The sequence below is a fragment of the Urocampus carinirostris genome, chromosome 11 (assembly GCF_059441175.1).
Source record: "Urocampus carinirostris isolate Australia breed hairy pipefish chromosome 11, RoL_Ucar_1.0, whole genome shotgun sequence".
NCBI classification, from domain to species: domain Eukaryota; kingdom Metazoa; phylum Chordata; class Actinopteri; order Syngnathiformes; family Syngnathidae; genus Urocampus; species Urocampus carinirostris.
In genome coordinates, this window is record NC_142359.1 from 32,878,308 (window position 1) to 32,897,430 (window position 19,123).

Here is a 19,123-nt window from a genome sequence, read left to right on the forward strand (position 1 = left end):
ATCACTGGCCCTCACTCGGACAGAAAACATAGTGCCATCTACTTGTCAAATATTACACATTAGGGCTTTAAATTAAATTTGCTGTAACATTTTTTTCAGACCAAAAAACATCAACATCCCCACTTCATATGAAGAAATCCCACTGTTCAACGGAAAGATTAAATTTGATGTGATCTGGTAATTTTATTTCTAACAACCCCCCTCCTTAAAAGTTGGTCCCAATTGTTAACCCAATTTTTTGGGCAATTTTAAGTAAATAAAAAATAAAATAAAAAAGGTACGGGCATTTTGTTACAAAGAAATTGCATTCTTTTATTTCAATCAAACCCTAAATATCAATTAGTTTTGTTTAAAACAATCGATGCAAGTGTACAAGAACATGAAAAACATACAGTAGGGCCCTGCGATGCTTGAGGGAGAAGCAAAAGCATGATACCCATGGAAACAAAGCTAGCTATTATCAGGAAATACAAAGGAAGCTCATGAAAGGTTACCCACGCTAAGTTGCATTGCCGTAACCAATCGCCGATTATGACCATTATAAAAAGGGGACGATTAAGGAAGGACATTTTCCAAAGGCATGACAAAAATTGCAAGTAAAAGTTTTAGAATACTTTTAATACGCTGTCTCATCCCCTCCTTTGCGTTCACCCACTAACTCTCCTGTACCAGCTCAAGTCATGTCACACCAAAGGGAAATACAATTTAATTCTTCCTTTACATTTCTTTATAATGTTAGTTAATCATAGACACGTATATTAAACATAAGTAGTATTCAACATACACAATTTTGTTATTTTATTGTTTTTTTATCTGGCGTACCAGAGGTTCACAAGTGACAACAGGTTTGTATACAGCACTTTGCAATACACACTATAGAGGGGATTAATGTGGTATCTTGTGGGTCTACTGTAATACAATTAGCTGCAAAGTCCATTTTCCACGTTTTCCTGGTATTTTACGATGCAAAAACAGTGTGCTACACTTTCAGATGAGAACTTCCCAAAAGCCTACAAAGGGTCTTATCTCCAGCATACTGGAATAAAAGCAGATGTAAATCCTAGTCTAATGCCAAAACATGCAAAGTGTCCAATCTTTTCAGGAGAAAAAAAAGACACATGGGAGAGATTTATCAGGTTAAATTAGAATTTGTGCCCCAGGGCCAAGTGCTATGAGGCCCACTTCTGGAGACAGGTACCAGTCGCAGCACGTCTCTACTCAGGGAGGTGCGGGTTTGTGAGCAGACTTCAAAGTATTCCAACATCTTATGACCCCGTAGAAGGGGGTGCTATATTGTGCATACTGTAAACATTTCAAGCCGGTAGAAAGATTTCAATCCAATTGAAATTGTGGGCACTCAAATTGGTGCCTGCAATTACTAAAACATGCTGTAAGATATAAAAAGGTGAATATACACTTTTACAGTTAGTGACCAATAAAACAAACACACATAACTCCTCCCCACTTTTGCTTTGGGCTACATGATTTTGAAAAAAATAAAATAAATAAATGAATAAATAAACAAACAAATAAATAAATAAATCCTAGAATACATAGGATTTTTCCAAAGCACAAATTCATATTTGAAATCAGGGATTTCTTTTTAAGTGGTGAGAAGAATTCCTCTCTTCAATGGAGATCCCCCTATCACAAAAAAAATGGTTGTTTTGATGCAATAATTCTTAAAATATGCAAACTAATCTGTTTGAGATAATGCTATCACTTTGAGAATTGTTTTTCTATGTTGAGTAGAAAAAGTATAGTTAAAATGAGTATAATTTGTCAATCAGCCTTTTGTTATAGCAAAATGAATTTGTCTTATTACAGTATCACCTTTCACATTGTATTGAAAAAAGCATACAGTAAAGAAATAGCAAAATCAGAAAATGTACACTTAATATGGACATTTTTTGGGGGGGGGTCATAGGAGTAGGTTTTTATTCCAATTTTTTTTTGCAGTGTAATACCATATATTTCCTATTTCCCATATATAGTACAATAAGAAAAATAAATATTCAATGAATGGTAATATCCATCGATTATCTGCACCGCTTATCCTCAGTAGGGTCACGGGGGTAATGGAGCCCATCTCAGTGGTTCTCGGGCAGTGGGCAGAGGACACCCTGAACTGGTTGCCAGTCGCAGTAAATGTTAATATGAATATCATAATATTTTCAAGTAATATTGTAAAACACAGTTTTATTCTAAAAAATAATGCGATTTTTTAAAATATGTTACATAATTTACACCACACAAAAAAAATCACAGAAATACATGTGCTTATTTTTATTATTTTAGAAATATTGTAAAAAAATAATTCTCGTAAAGTAATAAAAAACACTGCAAATAGTCAGAATGACGAATTGTTTTTCTTATTTTCAGTATTTTTTCTAACCTTTTTAAAAAGTAATTCCTAAAACAAGAATTAAGTATCATTTTTTATATAATAATACTATTATTATTTTGAAAATATGATTTTTATTTCACTATAAAAAAGAATTAGCATAATGTTTGAAATAAGCAACCAATTGAACCTTAAATTAATGATATTTTAATTCGCGGAGCTGCCAAACACTGAAAATTATGTCGGAATGCCAAAAGAGAAGTTTCAGATTTTGCCATAACATATTAATACGTTTTCAGAAGCATTGTCCCTGGGTGTCAAAATGTAAAAATCATTTTTTTAAACCATTGAATTAAAAAAATATATTCTAAAGGCTTTGGCGTTGCTGATCAGTAAGTATCAAGCCTTTCGGAATTATTTCAGAATGATAAATCACCACTACATTGCTCAAATGGCGTGATTCAGATATTTGTCCACAGATCAAGGATCCCTCACGTCTTTATGTTGCTTTGCTTCCTTTATCCAGTGATTGAGAGTGTGTGTGCGGCCTTTAAGTGACCAAAATTGTTTATTACATGTAACCAGAAACATCAAGCGCTGAAAAGTTTCTGCAGTTTCCATAAATCGCTCATGCATAAGTTCATTGTTATTGCAATAAAATATTATTTTGCAAGCAAAGTGTGCTTGTGTTCATGGAAAGCATTAAGAGGTATCACAAATGCAAAACAAAAAAGCACCTGAGCGAAAGTTCTGCCTGAAAGGCATCCTTTCACAAAAAGCCATTTTTCCCCATAATATTTTAGGGAAGTATTTAAAAAAAATATATCAATGTTTAACTGTTGTTTATTAAAAAAATGGTAAAAGCTAAAATTGTGAAAGATGAGGGTTGAGGCTTGTTTTGAAATGTACCATAAAGCTTGATTGGTTGGTTGGATCCCTTAACCACAAGGGTCATAGGGGCACGATTTCCTGTGGAGTGTTTTGGGCAAGTACAGCCTGGTGACGCCCATCAGTCTCCAGGCTAAAGAACAAAATTTTCTGTAGTCCTTAAAAAACGAGTCAAAATGGCAAAAACTGGCTGGCATCCACACTTTTGAGGGAAACGTCTCGCACTGAATGAGTTAAAAGAGCCATTTTTAAGTCAAAAGTGGTTCTTAAGCAATATAAATACTGCATATCAGACCTGCTGTTACTGCAACTGTCCAGTAGATGGCACTACTGCACCATAAAGATCCTACTAACAATTAACAGTATTTATACAAAAATGAGTATGGCTTGATTTTTTTGAATGGACTTCTGTAATTTTCATAGAAAATACTTATTTCGTAGTTCGCTGTAAAATGGTTTGTAAATACTACGAAGGATTTGTAGTATATAGCTCACCGGATTGTCAGTTTGATTGATACCAAGAAGGAAGACGAGCTCGGAAAAGAAGAGCCCCGCCACCAAGTTCCGGTGGATGACGTGCAGGTTGGAACGCAGCCGGTGTAGCAGGCACAGCAGAATCAACGTGAGCAGCAGAAAGAACAGCGACACGGACACGGTGGCGTAGGTTACGATTTTCAGGGGGAGAACGTCCCCGTGCTGTGAAAAGAATGGAAACACCAGTCAATAAAAGGCGACAAAATGTTGGCCGGGTTTCAAATTCCCAAATAGGACACCAGCACCTCTCTTTTGGACATATCCATGAGCACGGCAAAGCTGGTCATGTGGTTGCATTGACAGGTGATATGGCTGTCGTTCCTGTCGAGGACCTCGCAGCCTTTTGAGGACCACCCGCCTGTATCTCCGATGCTAGACGCACAAACGTAAACACACATCAACAAAACAAAAAATAGAAATGATGTTTTTACACAGTATGTAACACGCACGCAATGGAATGGTTCCAAAAGACGCAGACGGGCTTGGTCCTCTCCTCCGTCTCCAGCAGAGAGTAGTCCAACGTGATGGGAGGATCTAAGACAGAAGGAAGCGGGGGACCCTCGCTGTGGATCGTTGCACTCACGATTGCTGTGTTGATCACTGGACGGTTGGGGACCCTGCAAACATGGCATTTCCGATAAATATGATGCTTATTATAGTTATAAAAAGGTAAATGTTTTGACTTATGAACATAGCATTTAAACAACGAGCTTCGAAAACAGTTTTAGACCAGGGGTGTCCAACTTTCTGTAACCTATTAGCGCAAAGGGCTACCAGTTTGATATACATTGCTAAAATAAAAACGCATCATGTTAATACTATATTCTAAATATGTTAATAACAGGTTAGTCATTTGAAAAAGGCTCAAATGGATGGATAGGATCTTAAGCCCAAGATCGAGTACGATCCAAATATGGGGCTGGGTCAGGCCCAACAATAAAGATTCACACTTTGGTCTGACCCGGCCCAAAATTCGGGTCAGCCTGGGTTTCTTTCTCGTTAGCGTCTTTTCTTTTTGTTATCCACCCGTCATTGTTCTTATTTGTATTTGTGCCTCTCCCTCTTAAAATGCTGCACTAGGTGTGCTTTATGGCCCAATTTTCAACCCATCAAAATGACGAAGGGCTTTAAAACTTTCCACTCAACTCAATGATGGAAAATTGTGGGTTAATGTTACCTCTGAAGACACATAAATATAAAAGGTTGAATGGTTATTATAGTCTGTTAAACTTTGATTTAATTAAAATTGACTGGCTTTAATTTGTTATCAAAAATGTTATCTGCTCCAGAGTTCTCACAAATAAAATTTCGGGTTTGCTTCGCACCTGGTCCTGCAAATCAAGTTACTTGGTCGGGCTCGGGCTAAGTCAGACCTTAAAACCATTGTACTTGGGTCGGGTCTAGCTCTTATTGCAGTTTTAGTTTCATGTGCCTTATAGTCCAGTGTGCATTATATGTGAAAAATAGAGCACAAATGGCAAATTTTGGGGGGATGCACTTTCTAATCCAGTGCACCTTTTAGAATAGAATAGAATAGATTATACCTTTATTGTCATTGTTACAAAATGGGTTAACATATTGTGACAATTCACAGTGAGGTAAAGAAAACAAGAAGATAAGGAACAGAGAACATAAGGTTATAAAACAAGGAGGATAAGGATATAGTTATAATTTACACAATATTTCCACAAAGAAATGACGGCATGTAGGATGTTACATACAGTTGGTATAGTAAGGGTTTGTGCAATATGCATTTGGTGCAAAAATAGTCAACATAGTGCAAAAAAAATAAAATAATAGTCAACATAGTGCCAACAAATAGTCAACATGTGTGGAGAATATGGATGAACTGAAAAAAAAGAGAGAATTCCCAATACCTTAGACTTCTGCGATCCGGGTCAAACCTCTCTGGAAGCAACGTCCCAAGCGATTTATAGACGATCACCACGGCAACCGGGAGATGGACAACCGGTTCAAGATGGCGGCGACTCCTGTCATACGATGTGTGACCCTTCACCAAGGGCGTCCCGGTCTGGGCTACAGGCGCTGCTGTAGGCTCCGCTGGTTTTGACAAGTACAATATTAAAGATGGAAGAAATCCAAAATGGATTGATGCAACCACATGCTTTTCTTACCTTTTAGTTGTTGCTTTAGCAGGTTGAAGTGAGGGAAGTGCACGGAAGACTCAAGCGCCTCTGGGTATTCCTCTTCAATATCACGGAAACGAGGGAAAGTTGCTTTCTGGGGGTCTGACACATCCAGGTAGTCTACAGAAAATACTGAGCGAGGAAAAAAAATGTCAGCATAAAACAGGAATATCAAACTCACTTTGGCTCGGGGCCGGACCCAGGCTTTATGTTCTCAGGTGGGCCGGGTCAGTAAAAGAATGTCAACACTAGAGAGAAACTTTGACCAAAACTATAAGATTTTAAACCTTCAGATTGCATAAACGATGTGGGTTATATTTTTGACGCTGAGCTCAATTCTGTTCCATATAGCAAAAACATAACTAAATTTTGTTTTATCATCTCATGAATATAGCCAGTGTCCACCCCTTTCTCTATCAGGCAAACACGGAGGTGCTGATGCCTGCTTTCATATCTTTTGTTTACATTATTCCAATGCCCTGCTCTCCGGTCTTTCCAAAAAGAACATTGCCAGCTTACAGCTACACCAAAATTCAGAAGCACGTATGCTTACGGGGGCTGGGGGGGAGGCATCACATACTCCAGTTTTAAAATCGCTGCATTGGCTTTGCGTTTCAGAATCAATTATAAGGGGATTTTAATCCTTTTTTTACATGTCTTAATGGTCTTGGGTCATCCTATCTATCTGTTTTTATTTTATTATATCAGCCATCATGGTCCCTGAGGTCTTCTGGCAGCGGCTTGTTGACTGTTCCTAGGGTGTGGACCAAAATGTATGATGAAGCAGCAATTAGCCACTTTGGCACTTACCTATGGAACTGTCTGCCAGAGGACATCAGGTCTGCAGGGACCCTCGATATTTTTAAGTGGAGGCACAAGACCTACTTTTTTAATATGGCTTTTAAATTTTAATTTGTTAAACTTCTAATCTTTTACTGTAACACATTTTATTTTCTATTTGACATTGTTATGTCTTTCTCCAGTTTTAATTTATTTCTATTTTTATATTTCAGTGTTTCCTCATTTGGGTGGCCCAAACTGGTAGTGTGTGGTTTAATCGCAGAAAATCCTGAGGCCATATGTAGCCATCCCTATCAATGTGGATAAGCCCTCCTTAGTTACCTTTCCTCAAATGGTTAATCTGTGCTTTGCCGTATTCATATTTTATTTGTTTTACTATTTCTTTAATTTTTGTGGTATTCTAACCATTGTGTGTGTGTATGTGTAATAGGTGTTTTGGGTTGTTAGGTGGGGATAAAGCAGGGCATCGTATTGTCTTATTGTACGCTGAATGTTTTTATACAGCACTTAGAGTAACAATTTATTGCCTAAAAAGTGCTCTATAAATAAATTTGATTTGATTTGACCAAATATTTAGCTTTGTTTTTCAGTCCAATGCTTTATCATTCAGCCTACATTTGTAACCTACTCTATAAATTGTTATCTGAGAGGAAAAGGGGTCTTTTCTAAGCAAATATATTCACAAGAAATGGGAAAATATTATCATGTTTGCCATTGAATTTGTTAACAAATTGTTAATTTTAACATTTGAATAAATGCAACTTTACATCTGAACCAATTCACCACACCAAACAAACTCAAGTGAGAGCAATGAATAAAGGCTTTGTGCTTTTGAATGTATAAAAAAGAAATACAAAATGAGAGTTTTAGCAGCGGCCGAGCAAGAACATCAGATCAACTGGGCCTAATAAGTGCTGCACAATATTGTCTTTAACATGAAACCAGATAACTCTTATTTGTAATCATCTGTGCAAACAAATGTCGTGCCATCAAAAATGCTCCCCTTTCTTTAGTTGCAGTCCCGCAGTCTACTTGCTGCTGCTGGCTCCTGAAACTTGGCAATATCAGGTGTTATCCTGGGTAGCAGCACATTTAACAATGACCTTCAATTGTTTGTTCGGTAAACTTGAGCACTGCTTTGTTTGATTAATGTTCATCACAGAGAAAACTTGTTCACAAAGACAAGTAGTCCCAAACATAGCTCGAAACTGGATGTCAGCTCTTTTAAACTTTTACTGCCATGTACTGGCCAAAAAGAGCGTTTGGTTCGTATTTATTAAATAAAAATAGTAACTTTTGATAAAAATGAGCTATCCCCTTTTGCTTTTTTGACATACTGCGAGTACTACAAATTATGTTTGACATGCCTGGCATAAAGAAATTCAAAGCAGCATCAAGTCCTACTGCAGATAACATTACTCACTCATGTTGTCCGTAACGATGGTGAAGGGTTTGAGGTAAGTTTTCCTCACATTCCGCGCAAGAGTGTTTGCGTAGTCCTCAAAATTCCGAAGAAGGTGAGCAGTACCGCCGTCTGTCTTCTGGATTTGCTCCCAATGAGCTTTAGTGGACGGGTCAAGGATGGCACTTCCAGCTCGAATTAAATTCTACATCAATTAAAAGAGGGTCGATGAGAATCTGCAGTAAAATTCCACCAATATTGACTAAATAAGTCATGTAGAAGGAACCTATTTCCCTACCTCGTTAAAATCTGCATCCCTCGCCGCAGCAAGCTCAAATCCTGCCAGCCGGCTTTCGTACCGCAGCACATGGTTCAGCAGTTGGGCAGCTGTCTTCACGTCATTGCCGTAGTAACCCCTTGCATCGCTGGTGGCGCCATGGAGCAAACGCACAATGCTCTTGGAGCGCTCGCCGTCCATCCTGGAGCTGTTTCGACGGAGCTCCTCGTGCTTGTTGGGGGGGTAATTCAAATGGACGTTAGGTAAAGATGCAGATTATTGTAAATTTGGTGAGTCCTCACCAGTTTTGTGAGCTGAGCGAAGGCGACAGCGGTGCAGTTGAAAAGCTCTGGCGACAACCAGCCTTTTTCGTCGCCGCAATGGCGAATGGCAGTACCTACAGATTAAAATCAAGAATCATTTTTATTCAGTCTTTAAAAAAGTTTTATTTGCATACATCCTTTGTTTTGTATCAATATTTTTGGAACAAATGACATTTTATTTGCAATTTTTACACAAATTAAGCGAAAAAAAATTCCCCTCACTCAATATCGGAAACAGAAATCTATGGTAGTAATACACTATTCTCCTTATTTTTCGTGTAAAATCACAAGATTTATACGCCCCCAAAATTACCAAAACCACTTACCATATTTTTTCAGGATAGTGTCCCCCAGGCATATTCAAAAAAAGAAGTTATCGTATTTTCTGGACCATAAGGCGCACCTAAGAAAACTCAATTCGGCCAGAAATTTTAAAGTGCATCTTATTATCCGATGCGCCTTACATACCGGAAAAGATGGTTGATCAAGTTACCAATGCAAAGTTACAACCCAATTATACTGTATATGATAGAGTGCTGCCTTTGAGAAACATATGAAGTGGTCTTTGAGTGCCCTGTTGTGGTTAGCATGCCATTAGTTTGTTGCTAAATGGAAGAAGCACAGAACTTTGATGGCATCTCGGACGGCAACTTTCTTTGGACATTACATTGGATAATAATTGTCTAAGAGTATGAAATATATGGTTATTATTTTGTTTTTATGGCTAAGTTTTGTACAAAATTACGTTATCTGGTTTGAATTATTGTTAAATGATATTGCATACGTAACTGTTCTGCCTTTGAGAAACATATAGAGGGGTTTTCGAGTGCCCTCTTGGATAATATGTGAATTGTTTGTTGCTAAAATACATTTTAGTGGTGAAACCAGATGTCATTCTTTTGTCCTGTGAAATACATTATTTTGATTTAAATGTATTTATTATCTATTCGTGCAACCGTAGCTCCTTATGTAGTTTTAATCCCATGCGTCTTATAGTCTAGCCCATTGCAAAGTTTTTGGGTACCCGTCACAGCAAGATGGCGTACCATGTAAAATAAATTCACATTTTTCGACCTACAAGTTTCTAAAAATGCCCTTTTACATGATAATTTATGTATTGTTGCATATTATTCAAATCAATATTGTTTTTTTTTTAATTAATTTTTTTTTTCAACTAGTAGGCACTAAAACTACACACTGTTCCTTTATATGAAATAACTTAGATTCCTGCCATTTTTGTCGTGCATCGACAAAAGAAATGTGAGAAAAAAATTGGCAAGGCACAGAATAACAAAAAACAGAAAATTAAGGGAACAAAGTTAGCTAACTTCTCTAGGAGTAACAGTGACAACAACAGGGTTCCCATGGCAACAGCGCTTAAAGCAGTGAGAGATTAGGTAACTTCATTACTGACTTTAGCTTACCTTTGGATCCTTTGGGACAATTCATGGCGGCTGGCCGTCCAAACTTGGTCTTGGGCCACCAAATGCCGGCATCAAATGCTTTGGGGCAGCCTTCATACACGACTGTTTGAGGAAAGGTTTGGTCAGTTCAAACTGTGACACAAATACGAAAATCATCCAAACAACCTCTGGACTATGCATGAATTTAAAGTCCGAGCACGTTTTGTGGGGTCAAACACTGCGTGCTACTGGCATTCTTCCTGTCGTCTTCTATTCAACGATACTGTATTGTGCTTGTGCTCTCCCACTGCCAAGGGAGCGCTTACGTCAAGCCCGCATCTTCTGCTTGACTTGCCAGTGACAAAAGGCCGAGAGTAAGAAGGCCTGGCAGATGTGAGCGACACCATTTGTCTCGTTTGTTTTGAAATCGCAGATTCAAACAGGCTGACTGCTTTTGACGACAAGTCTACTGTTGCAGCAATATTTGCAGTTGTGTACCTTGGCATCCGTTGGGCGTTACTTCGGCGAAGGGATTGTCGCAGCGGTTGCACTGCAGGCCGACGACGCCTCCCTTGCAAGGGCATTGGCCAGTGAGCGGGTCGCAGGTGCGGAACTCGGATCCCAAGGCAAAGCAGTTGCACGGGTGGCAGGTGTCGTCTCCTTCTGGCCGGTAGTGGTTCTCCTGCAAGAATGGTCACATCAAAGATACCATCTTGGTAAATTTTGGCATATATTTTGCTATTTCTCCCACTTAAAAAACATGGAGGGGTCAGAAAATGTCATCATAGGTGGATGAGAGATAAACTAAAAAGAAAAATCCAGAAATAACAATGCATGATTTTTTTAACGATTTATTATTGTGATATAGCTGCACATAAGTATTTCAATACCTGAGAAAATAAATGTTAATATTTAGTACAGTAGCCTTTGTTTGCTTTTACAGAGGTCAAACGTTTCCTGTAGTCTTTCACCAGGTTCGCACACACGACAGGAGGGATCATGGCCCACTCCTCCACACAGATCTTTTCTAGATCAGTCAAGTTTCTGGGCTGTTGCTAAGAAACAAAAGAGTTTGAGCTCCCTCTAAAGATGTTCGATTGGGTTCAGGTCTGGAGACCGGCTGAGCCATGCTAGAACCTTGATACGCTCCTTGGTTTTCCTGGCAGTGTGCTTCAGGTCTTTGTCGTGGAGGAAGACCCAGCCGCGACAACCCATCTCCCCCAAAATCTCACAATACACGGCCCCAGCTATCCTCTCTTTAACGCAGTGCACTAGTCCCGTCCCATGTGCAGAAAAACACGCCCAAAGCATGATGCTACCACACCCATATTACAGAGTAGGCATAGTTTTCTTCGGATTGTGCTCTTCATTCTTCTTCATCCAAACACGCTGAGTGGAATTATGCCCAGAAAGTTTTATATGGTCTCATCTGACCACAAAATCTTCTCCCACGACTCATCTGTATCACCCAAATGGTCATATGCAAACTTAAGACGGGCCTTGACATGACTTTAAGCAGGGGAACCTTTCGTGCCACGCATGATTTAGAACCATGACGTCTTAGTGTATAACCTACAGTACATTAAGAAAAAATACAATAACAACAAAAGAAAGGGAAAAATATCAAAAAGGAGAACAAGAAGAAAAAAGGTAGGCCCAGAAGAAGCGGTAGAAAAATTATAGGAGGTTGAACAATAAGATGAAGAAGTAGAATTAAAAGAACAAAAAGATGAACAATAAAGAGAAAAACTACAAGAAAACAAAGGTAAAGATAGAGTACAAGAAGTAGAACAAGAAAAAAGAAGAAAAATAAGAGGTATAATAAGAGGTATAACAAAAAGAGGTAGACTAAGAAGACCAAGAAGATGAAGAAAAAGAAGGACAATAACAAGAAGAAAAAGATGAAGACTGACCACAAGAATAAGAAGAGGTAGTACAATTACAAGATGAGATAGAATTATAACAACAATATGAACTAAAAGAAGAACAACAATAAAAAAACAACAACAAGAAAAACATAAAGAAGGATAATAAGAATGATATCAAGAAAGAACAAAAAAAGGAGAGGTAGAAAAAGCAGAAGAGGGAGAATCAAATCAAGGAAATGAACAGTAAGAGGGAGAAGACTAACAAGAAGAAAAATATGAAGACGGATAACAGAAAGGAAAAGATGAAGACGGTTAACAAAAAGGAAAAGAAGAATAGGTAGAACAAAAAGAAGAAGTAGAAAATGAACAAGAATAAAAAACAACAACAAGATGAACAAGAAGAAGAAAGAAGAACAAGAATAGCAACAACAAAAGAAAACAGAAAAAGGAGAAAACAAACAACAGGGAAACCAAGATCAACAGAAAGAGGATCAACGAAAATAGGATGAACAAGAGGAGGGAGAACAAGAAAAACCCAAAGAAGTAGAACAGGAATAATAACAACAAGATAAAAAAGAAAAAGAAGAAGAAAAGGAATGAACAAGTACAATAGGTAAATTTAGAAGAACAAGAATCAAATAGAGATGAAAAAGAACAACAAAAAATAATTATTTAGATTAAAACCCTCAAAAGTGTCAATATTTTAAAAAGATAACACGTGTGTTTCTTCAATCATTTCAATTTTAGAAAACGTGAAATTTACTAAGCTGATCTATGAAATTTGTTTATGAGATCTTACCTTGCAGCGACACTCTCCCGTGGTCTTATTGCAGTCATTATGGAATCCCCTGCTAATGTCGCAGCTGCACGGTCCGCACACGGGACTGCCCCACCAACCTTGAGGACACGGCTTCTCCACTCTGGTTGAACAAGTATGTTTCCATCAGATACTGTCACCTTATCTTAGTAACTACTGCAAACCTTTTTATCTAAAATATACTTCCTCTCGATCTTTCTTACAAAGTTTGAATTTCCATTGAAAATAAAAACGGTAAACATTGCCAACAATTGTTGGGCACACAATCCAAGTAATTCAGTAGATACATTAAATTATTCATGTATTTATTGTTTTTTATTTAGGAGAAGCACCTCCCGATTAGGCTACATGCTAACAATTAGCCAAAGCTAAGAAAACAACAAGATTCTTTGCTAACATATTAAGTAATATGGACTTGATGGCAACAATCTTAAACATTCAAATTATCTTACTTAAAAAGAAGTGTGCGCTGCAAACCCAAGCCTTTTTGATGAGTGCTTCGCTCCAATCTTTTCGCTTTAATGCAATTAGTCACAAATATCTTCTTTTTCTTTGTTCAGATGTGTCTGCCTTAGTTCTGTAAAACCTACATTTATGATCACAAGAGTTTTCTCTCCCTCCAAAAAAGAAATATGTACCTAACATAATATTTTTTTAAATTATTTTTTGTATTTTTTTATTTTATTTGAATTATTATAAAGAGAAAATCACTTAAAACCATTTATTGTAGCTTAAGGTACAGGTGATGGCAGACACACACCATCTATCCATTTATTCACACACACATGGGTACATATACAGTATATATATATATATATATATATACCGGTGCCATATCCCCCTGGTGGGAGGTGGCTAGGGTCAAAAACACATTCACATTTCTGACTCTTTCTGGGAGATTGATACAGAGGAGGGGATTCCCAGCCTCCTCGCTTAACCCAACTGATGTGTTGGGAGTCATTAGGTGACCAAACCCCCCAATTCCAACCCCTATTGCCGAGGGCTAAGCAGGGAGGCAATGAGTACCAATGTTATAAGTCTTAAGTATGACCCGGCCGAGGCTTGAACCAGCAACCTCCCAGTCTCGGCCACCGAGCTGGTCAGACACACACCATTTTTGTATTTTTCAATCATTTCCCTTTTCGACTCAATCATTGTTGTTGTCACTTTTTCCAATTTTCCTAATCACAGACTTTACAGGGATCGATTAATTTAAGCAAACAAGGCAATAAAACCCAAGAGATCACAATAGAATTAGATGTAGTCTCTCTGAAACACAGTCAAGATGGCGCGTATTGACTGAACAGGAGGAAGAGATTGGGCAAGGAAGTTGTGTTAATTTTGTCTCGCATTTAAGCTAAACCACCTGATATAAGTATGGTATTTTCTTGTTCTGGTTATATGCAAAGATACACTGTACTTCCCATTGGGCTACGTGTGTAGAAGACAAAGGAGGCTTTAGGAGGGACTTACTTATTTTCACAGTATTGCCCATAGTAGTTGTCCCCGCACTCGCAAGTGTAACCATGAGAGGAACTGGGCTTGCGAGCACAGGTGGAAACATGCTCACACGGGTTGAGCTGGCAGGCGTCCAAACACTCTTTTCCAAAATAGCCTTCAAGACAAAACGCTAATAAGCTAGAGCCTTTGGGATTTGCGACAACAGGCGGCGTTTTGTATGTACCCGGGTCACAGACACACGTGTGCGTGCTCCAGTCGTCGCTGCAGTGGCTGTTATCGGGGCAAATGTTGGCATCGCACGGGTCGGCCAGGTCGCATCCTTCCTCCACGCGGATTTTCAGGCCTCGAGACATGATCACGTTCGCAACGTTGGTGGATGTCTCGCCCATGCGTACGCCCTAATTAAGATATGGAGAAGACTGACATTTAAAGCGTTTCAGTGAGGGCTGCAACAAAGACTCACATGTTAGATCAATGAAAATAAAAGAGTGCGTTAAACTTATTCTTAATCCATCGACGAACTGGTAGTAGCAGAGGGCCCTTTGATACCCTGGGTTCATTAACCTTTTGCATGGCCAAATCTAAGCACTTTTAATAACCTTTCAAAGCCAGTTTTCCAAATTTTCTAGTAACATCAAAAGAAGTACGAGCCTAAACTTTAATTTCAAACCTTAACTCTAGCCCCAACCTTGTTTTTAACCCTACAATTGATTTAAAACTTGCAGCCCAAACCCTAGCTCCTAACCCTAGACTTAACCCTATCTGTAAACATAGCCCTAACCCTGTTTCAAACCATAACCCTCGCTCTGGAGCCATTTTGGAACTCTACATTTATTTTAGAACCCTAGTATGGATATCAAAACGTACTTCCTTACCGTAAACCTACACCGAACGCTTCAACCCTAGCCCTAACACTATTTTAGAACCCTTAATTCAGTTTAATACCCGAATAAGGACCCTAAACCTTAGTTTATAACCTAAGCCCCAATTCTATTTTCAAAAATTATTAAAGTAGTTGAAACCCGTTATTTGAACACCTAACTTAAGAAACAAATCATTTACAAGCGCGTCACCTCAAATTCAAGCTCTTTTAAACCTTCAAAATACAACATTAAAATTCAAACATTTTCAAAAATGTCAAAAATAATTTCCAAAAACTAAAAACCTTGCGAAAGGCTGGGCAAAAAAATGAGAAGAAAAATTATAGGTGGTTTGGTCACTATAAGTTTCTGTAGTTTGTATTCTTCCTTGTACTTTTCACCTCTTGTTTTGGGTTGCATGTAAATACAAAGAATAATACACAATTTAAAACTATTGAAATTATCTGCCTCTATAACGAAAATATTTTACTTGACAAGGCGATTTTATTTTTTGTTATATTTTTAGTTTTTCGACAATTTGCGTATGTTATTTAGTGTGAAACCCTTTTACCGGACTCATTGCATAAAAATGCTGACGTTGTTTTAACTTAGGTCCAAATAAATACTGTCTCGAGTGGACTGACCTGTATGCACCCAACAAATCCTTTTCTGACCCGGTTTCCCTCGCCAGGCAAACCTCCCACGTGAAGCGTTTGAAGCTTCAAACCGGGCAGATCGTTGCCTATCACCACAGACTTCTGCTCAAGAAAATATAAATTAGAAGAGACCCGTTTGAAATAAAATGACCTCCGATCCGAAACCTACTTTATACATGCCGTGGTCCAAGGAGACGGTGGCCACGTATCGGAGCGCCTTGCCATCCTTCACGCTTCTCAGCTCGACCAGCAGGTGGTGCCACTCGCCATCGTTGACTCGAACTTGCGGGAAGCTCAGCGAAGCCACCATCTGTTGCGTTTGCAGCACCTCCATTCTCACCTGCTGCTCGCTCACCTGAGCCAAAAGGAAAGCGATAAGAAAAAAATATAACGAATTAGAATTAGATTCAATATTGAAAAGAATCAAATGGGCAGGACTAAAATTAAGGGACTGATTACTTAAGTCCTTCCATCCATCTTTTGCTAGCTAGCTAGCTATAATGCATCTGTGTATTCACCCATCCATCTTTACTAACTTTTATCCACCCAGCTATCATCAGTCTATTCATCTTTGCTAGCTTCTATCTTTTCATGGTCGCTAGCCAAGTATCTAACTATTATTCATCTATTACTTTTTGCCTGCTATTATCCTTCAGTCATGAAAATGGGTAAGGGGTTGAAAAGGTAAGAGAGGTGTGGAGGAAATACCGTATTTATTTATGTACAGTATAATATATAGATATATATATGGGGCGGCAGTAGCTCAGGAGGTAGAGCGATCGTTTTAGGATTAAGGGATCCCAGTTCGAATCCCGGCTTGTCCGTGTTACATGCCGAAGTGTCCTTGGGTAAGACACTGAACCCCCAATATCCCCAATAAGCAGGTTAGCGCCTTACATGGCTGCACGGATCACGGCCGCTATTGGGAAATGTGAAGCACAATGTAAAGCGCTTTGGGAAGTCATTGACTTGAAAAGCGCTATATAAATGCAGATCATTTCATCTCATATATACAGTATATATACAGTATATATATATATATATATATATATATATATATATATATATATATATACATGCACACTCCTTTCGTAAAAATCTTTCGAACATTTTGTTGTACATTTTCTCAGCTCAATCTAATCATTGAAGGTAAAAATCTGATTGAATACATGCGATCATGATTCAAACAGTTTATTGACCACCATAAACTCAATATAAACATAAAATGTATAATTTATTTATTTCATGTCCATCAAAGTCCGATCTATCAACAGAAACACCAAAGAGTTGTTTCCCTAGTCGTGCTTTTTTTGTGTTTATTTATATATTTTAGAAAAACGTTCTGTTTTCTACATTCTCCAACATTCGTCTCTGGTACTGTGAAAAAAAATAGTGTCATAATGAGATAAAATTAAATGCGCGTCACACACAAATAAATGCAGTATTCCTGCCAGTGTGAACTACCGTAAATTCCGAACTACAGAGCGCCCCTGATTATAAGCCGCACCCACCACATTTTAAGAGGATAACCGCTTTTGTACTTACACAAGCCACACCTGTACATAAACTACATGCGCCCACATTAAAACATGTAACACAATCGCAAATTTAACCCAAATCCGACTTTGAGTCCCGCGATTATAACTGAATATAAAATACACAGTCCAAAAACCACAGCGGCAAAACAAACCGAAAATGATACCGGTACTTAAGGTTAGATGCAGACCTGCAGAGTCCGGGTCCCGTTGAAAATAATCCAAGGAAAAAAAATGTATATTTTCAAAAGTAAGGGTGGGAAAAATATATATCCACTATTGTCCGCTGCGTCCACAAACACGTCTCACCTTTACTCCACTTCCCTTCAGCCCCCGTTGTTTTCGCCCCTTCTTTTTGATTCGCCCGTGGAAAACATATCAGAATAAGTCTCTAAAATAAATACATTACAAAAATACACAGTTGCAAATACATATTATACATGGTTACACATATTTACAAAGAAAGACGGTACACCGAGAGAGTTTTCAAAGCTTTAATAATAATATTATGACTTTCATCCCGAACCGTGCCTGTGAAGGGTAGCAAAATGCTACTAGGAACATGCTCACAACGCAGTAAACGGGTGTGTTAAAAAAATATACGGTACTTGTAGAAATCACGGTAAACCGTCCTCATCTTGCTCATTATAACTGACGTCATCAAAGTTGTCTTCCCCAATTTGGAAAAGAGACTTTGTCCTATAGACGTCGTCCCACGCTCCCTTATTCAAAAACACGCTAGCTACACACTCGCACAGTAAAGTTTACGTGCAGTATCTCTGTTTCCTTCTTTATCGGACTGCTCGATTACTTTTAGCTTGAAAGCTGCGTCATGTGCCTTTCTAACTGCAATTTACATGGTGAGGATATGTCTACGCTAATTTTAATTGTGCACAAGCTAAGAGGTTGCAGTCTTCCTCGGCGCATATATTCCACCGGTCTAAATCTTACCTTTTGTACTCGAGCGCCGCTGGCGGCTGTTAGAAAAATTACATAGATTGGCCGCATCACTGAATAAGCCGCAGGGTTGAACGTTTGGGAAAAAAGTAGCGGCTTATAGTCCGGAATTTACGGTACACTGATTTTAATTCAAACATACCCCCTTTAACGCTCAATTCTATAAGGGAAATCTCACAACGCCCCACCCACCACCTCAAAACATTTTTTCCTCGGATCTATAGAATTCACTTGACTTTGACTTCAAAACAGCGACATTTTTCTTAAGCTGAGAGATTTTCATGCCTGATTTATACATTTTTTCTAGCTAGCAATGCCAAAAGAGAAGCTGTAAGGTGACGGCTTCTGCTGCATGTCCCAGCTTACCATGAGGCTGATGGTGGAGGAATGGCCAGCGTTGGCTTGCATCAAAGTCCCAGCCGGTTGCCTCGTCCGAAACATGAGGCCCATATACCAAGGGATTGCGATGGTGACGTCCGGCTCACTCCACGACACCAGCGCTTTGCCATCGAAGAATTGAGGTGATGGCATCACTAGCGGAAATTGACATAAAATAATATGGTGCTTCTAATTAAATGTAGTACTGTACTTTTGATACAAAAAGCAAATTTGACAGTGTGCCCTTATTTTATGCCAGCCACTAGCGCCTTCTTGCTGAAAACATGCGACATCACATGGAAAAAACGACATACACTTCTATGCCAGCAACTAGCATCTTCTTTACATTGAAAACATGTCATGATTACTCATGCGAGGCCCTTGTGCCCGCTCCTTTGGCGCCAACTGCCTCAGACTCTGATTGGCTCCCTTTCACTATTCAAACCCACTCCTTTCTGTCACCTGTTGTCAG

The 19,123-nt window shown here is 38.6% G+C and overlaps 1 protein-coding gene across 2 annotated transcripts in view; it reads right to left on the bottom strand.

The window, feature by feature from the left end:
• Nucleotides 1–19,123, bottom strand: part of celsr1a (cadherin EGF LAG seven-pass G-type receptor 1a) — a 116,316-nt gene that overhangs the window by 12,789 nt on the left and 84,404 nt on the right. For both annotated transcript variants that reach the window (XM_088347457.1, XM_088347458.1), the window contains 16 exons: nucleotides 18,640–18,806; nucleotides 15,951–16,136; nucleotides 15,770–15,883; nucleotides 14,489–14,663; nucleotides 14,278–14,419; nucleotides 12,787–12,907; nucleotides 10,618–10,801; nucleotides 10,141–10,242; nucleotides 8,696–8,790; nucleotides 8,415–8,624; nucleotides 8,138–8,321; nucleotides 5,902–6,045; nucleotides 5,644–5,827; nucleotides 4,216–4,383; nucleotides 4,012–4,138; nucleotides 3,728–3,928 (listed from right to left, as the gene is read on the bottom strand). In XM_088347457.1, the coding sequence (XP_088203583.1) occupies nucleotides 3,728–3,928; nucleotides 4,012–4,138; nucleotides 4,216–4,383; nucleotides 5,644–5,827; nucleotides 5,902–6,045; nucleotides 8,138–8,321; nucleotides 8,415–8,624; nucleotides 8,696–8,790; nucleotides 10,141–10,242; nucleotides 10,618–10,801; nucleotides 12,787–12,907; nucleotides 14,278–14,419; nucleotides 14,489–14,663; nucleotides 15,770–15,883; nucleotides 15,951–16,136; nucleotides 18,640–18,806 (2,504 nt within the window). The remainder of the gene's footprint in view (nucleotides 1–3,727; nucleotides 3,929–4,011; nucleotides 4,139–4,215; nucleotides 4,384–5,643; nucleotides 5,828–5,901; nucleotides 6,046–8,137; nucleotides 8,322–8,414; nucleotides 8,625–8,695; nucleotides 8,791–10,140; nucleotides 10,243–10,617; nucleotides 10,802–12,786; nucleotides 12,908–14,277; nucleotides 14,420–14,488; nucleotides 14,664–15,769; nucleotides 15,884–15,950; nucleotides 16,137–18,639; nucleotides 18,807–19,123) is intronic.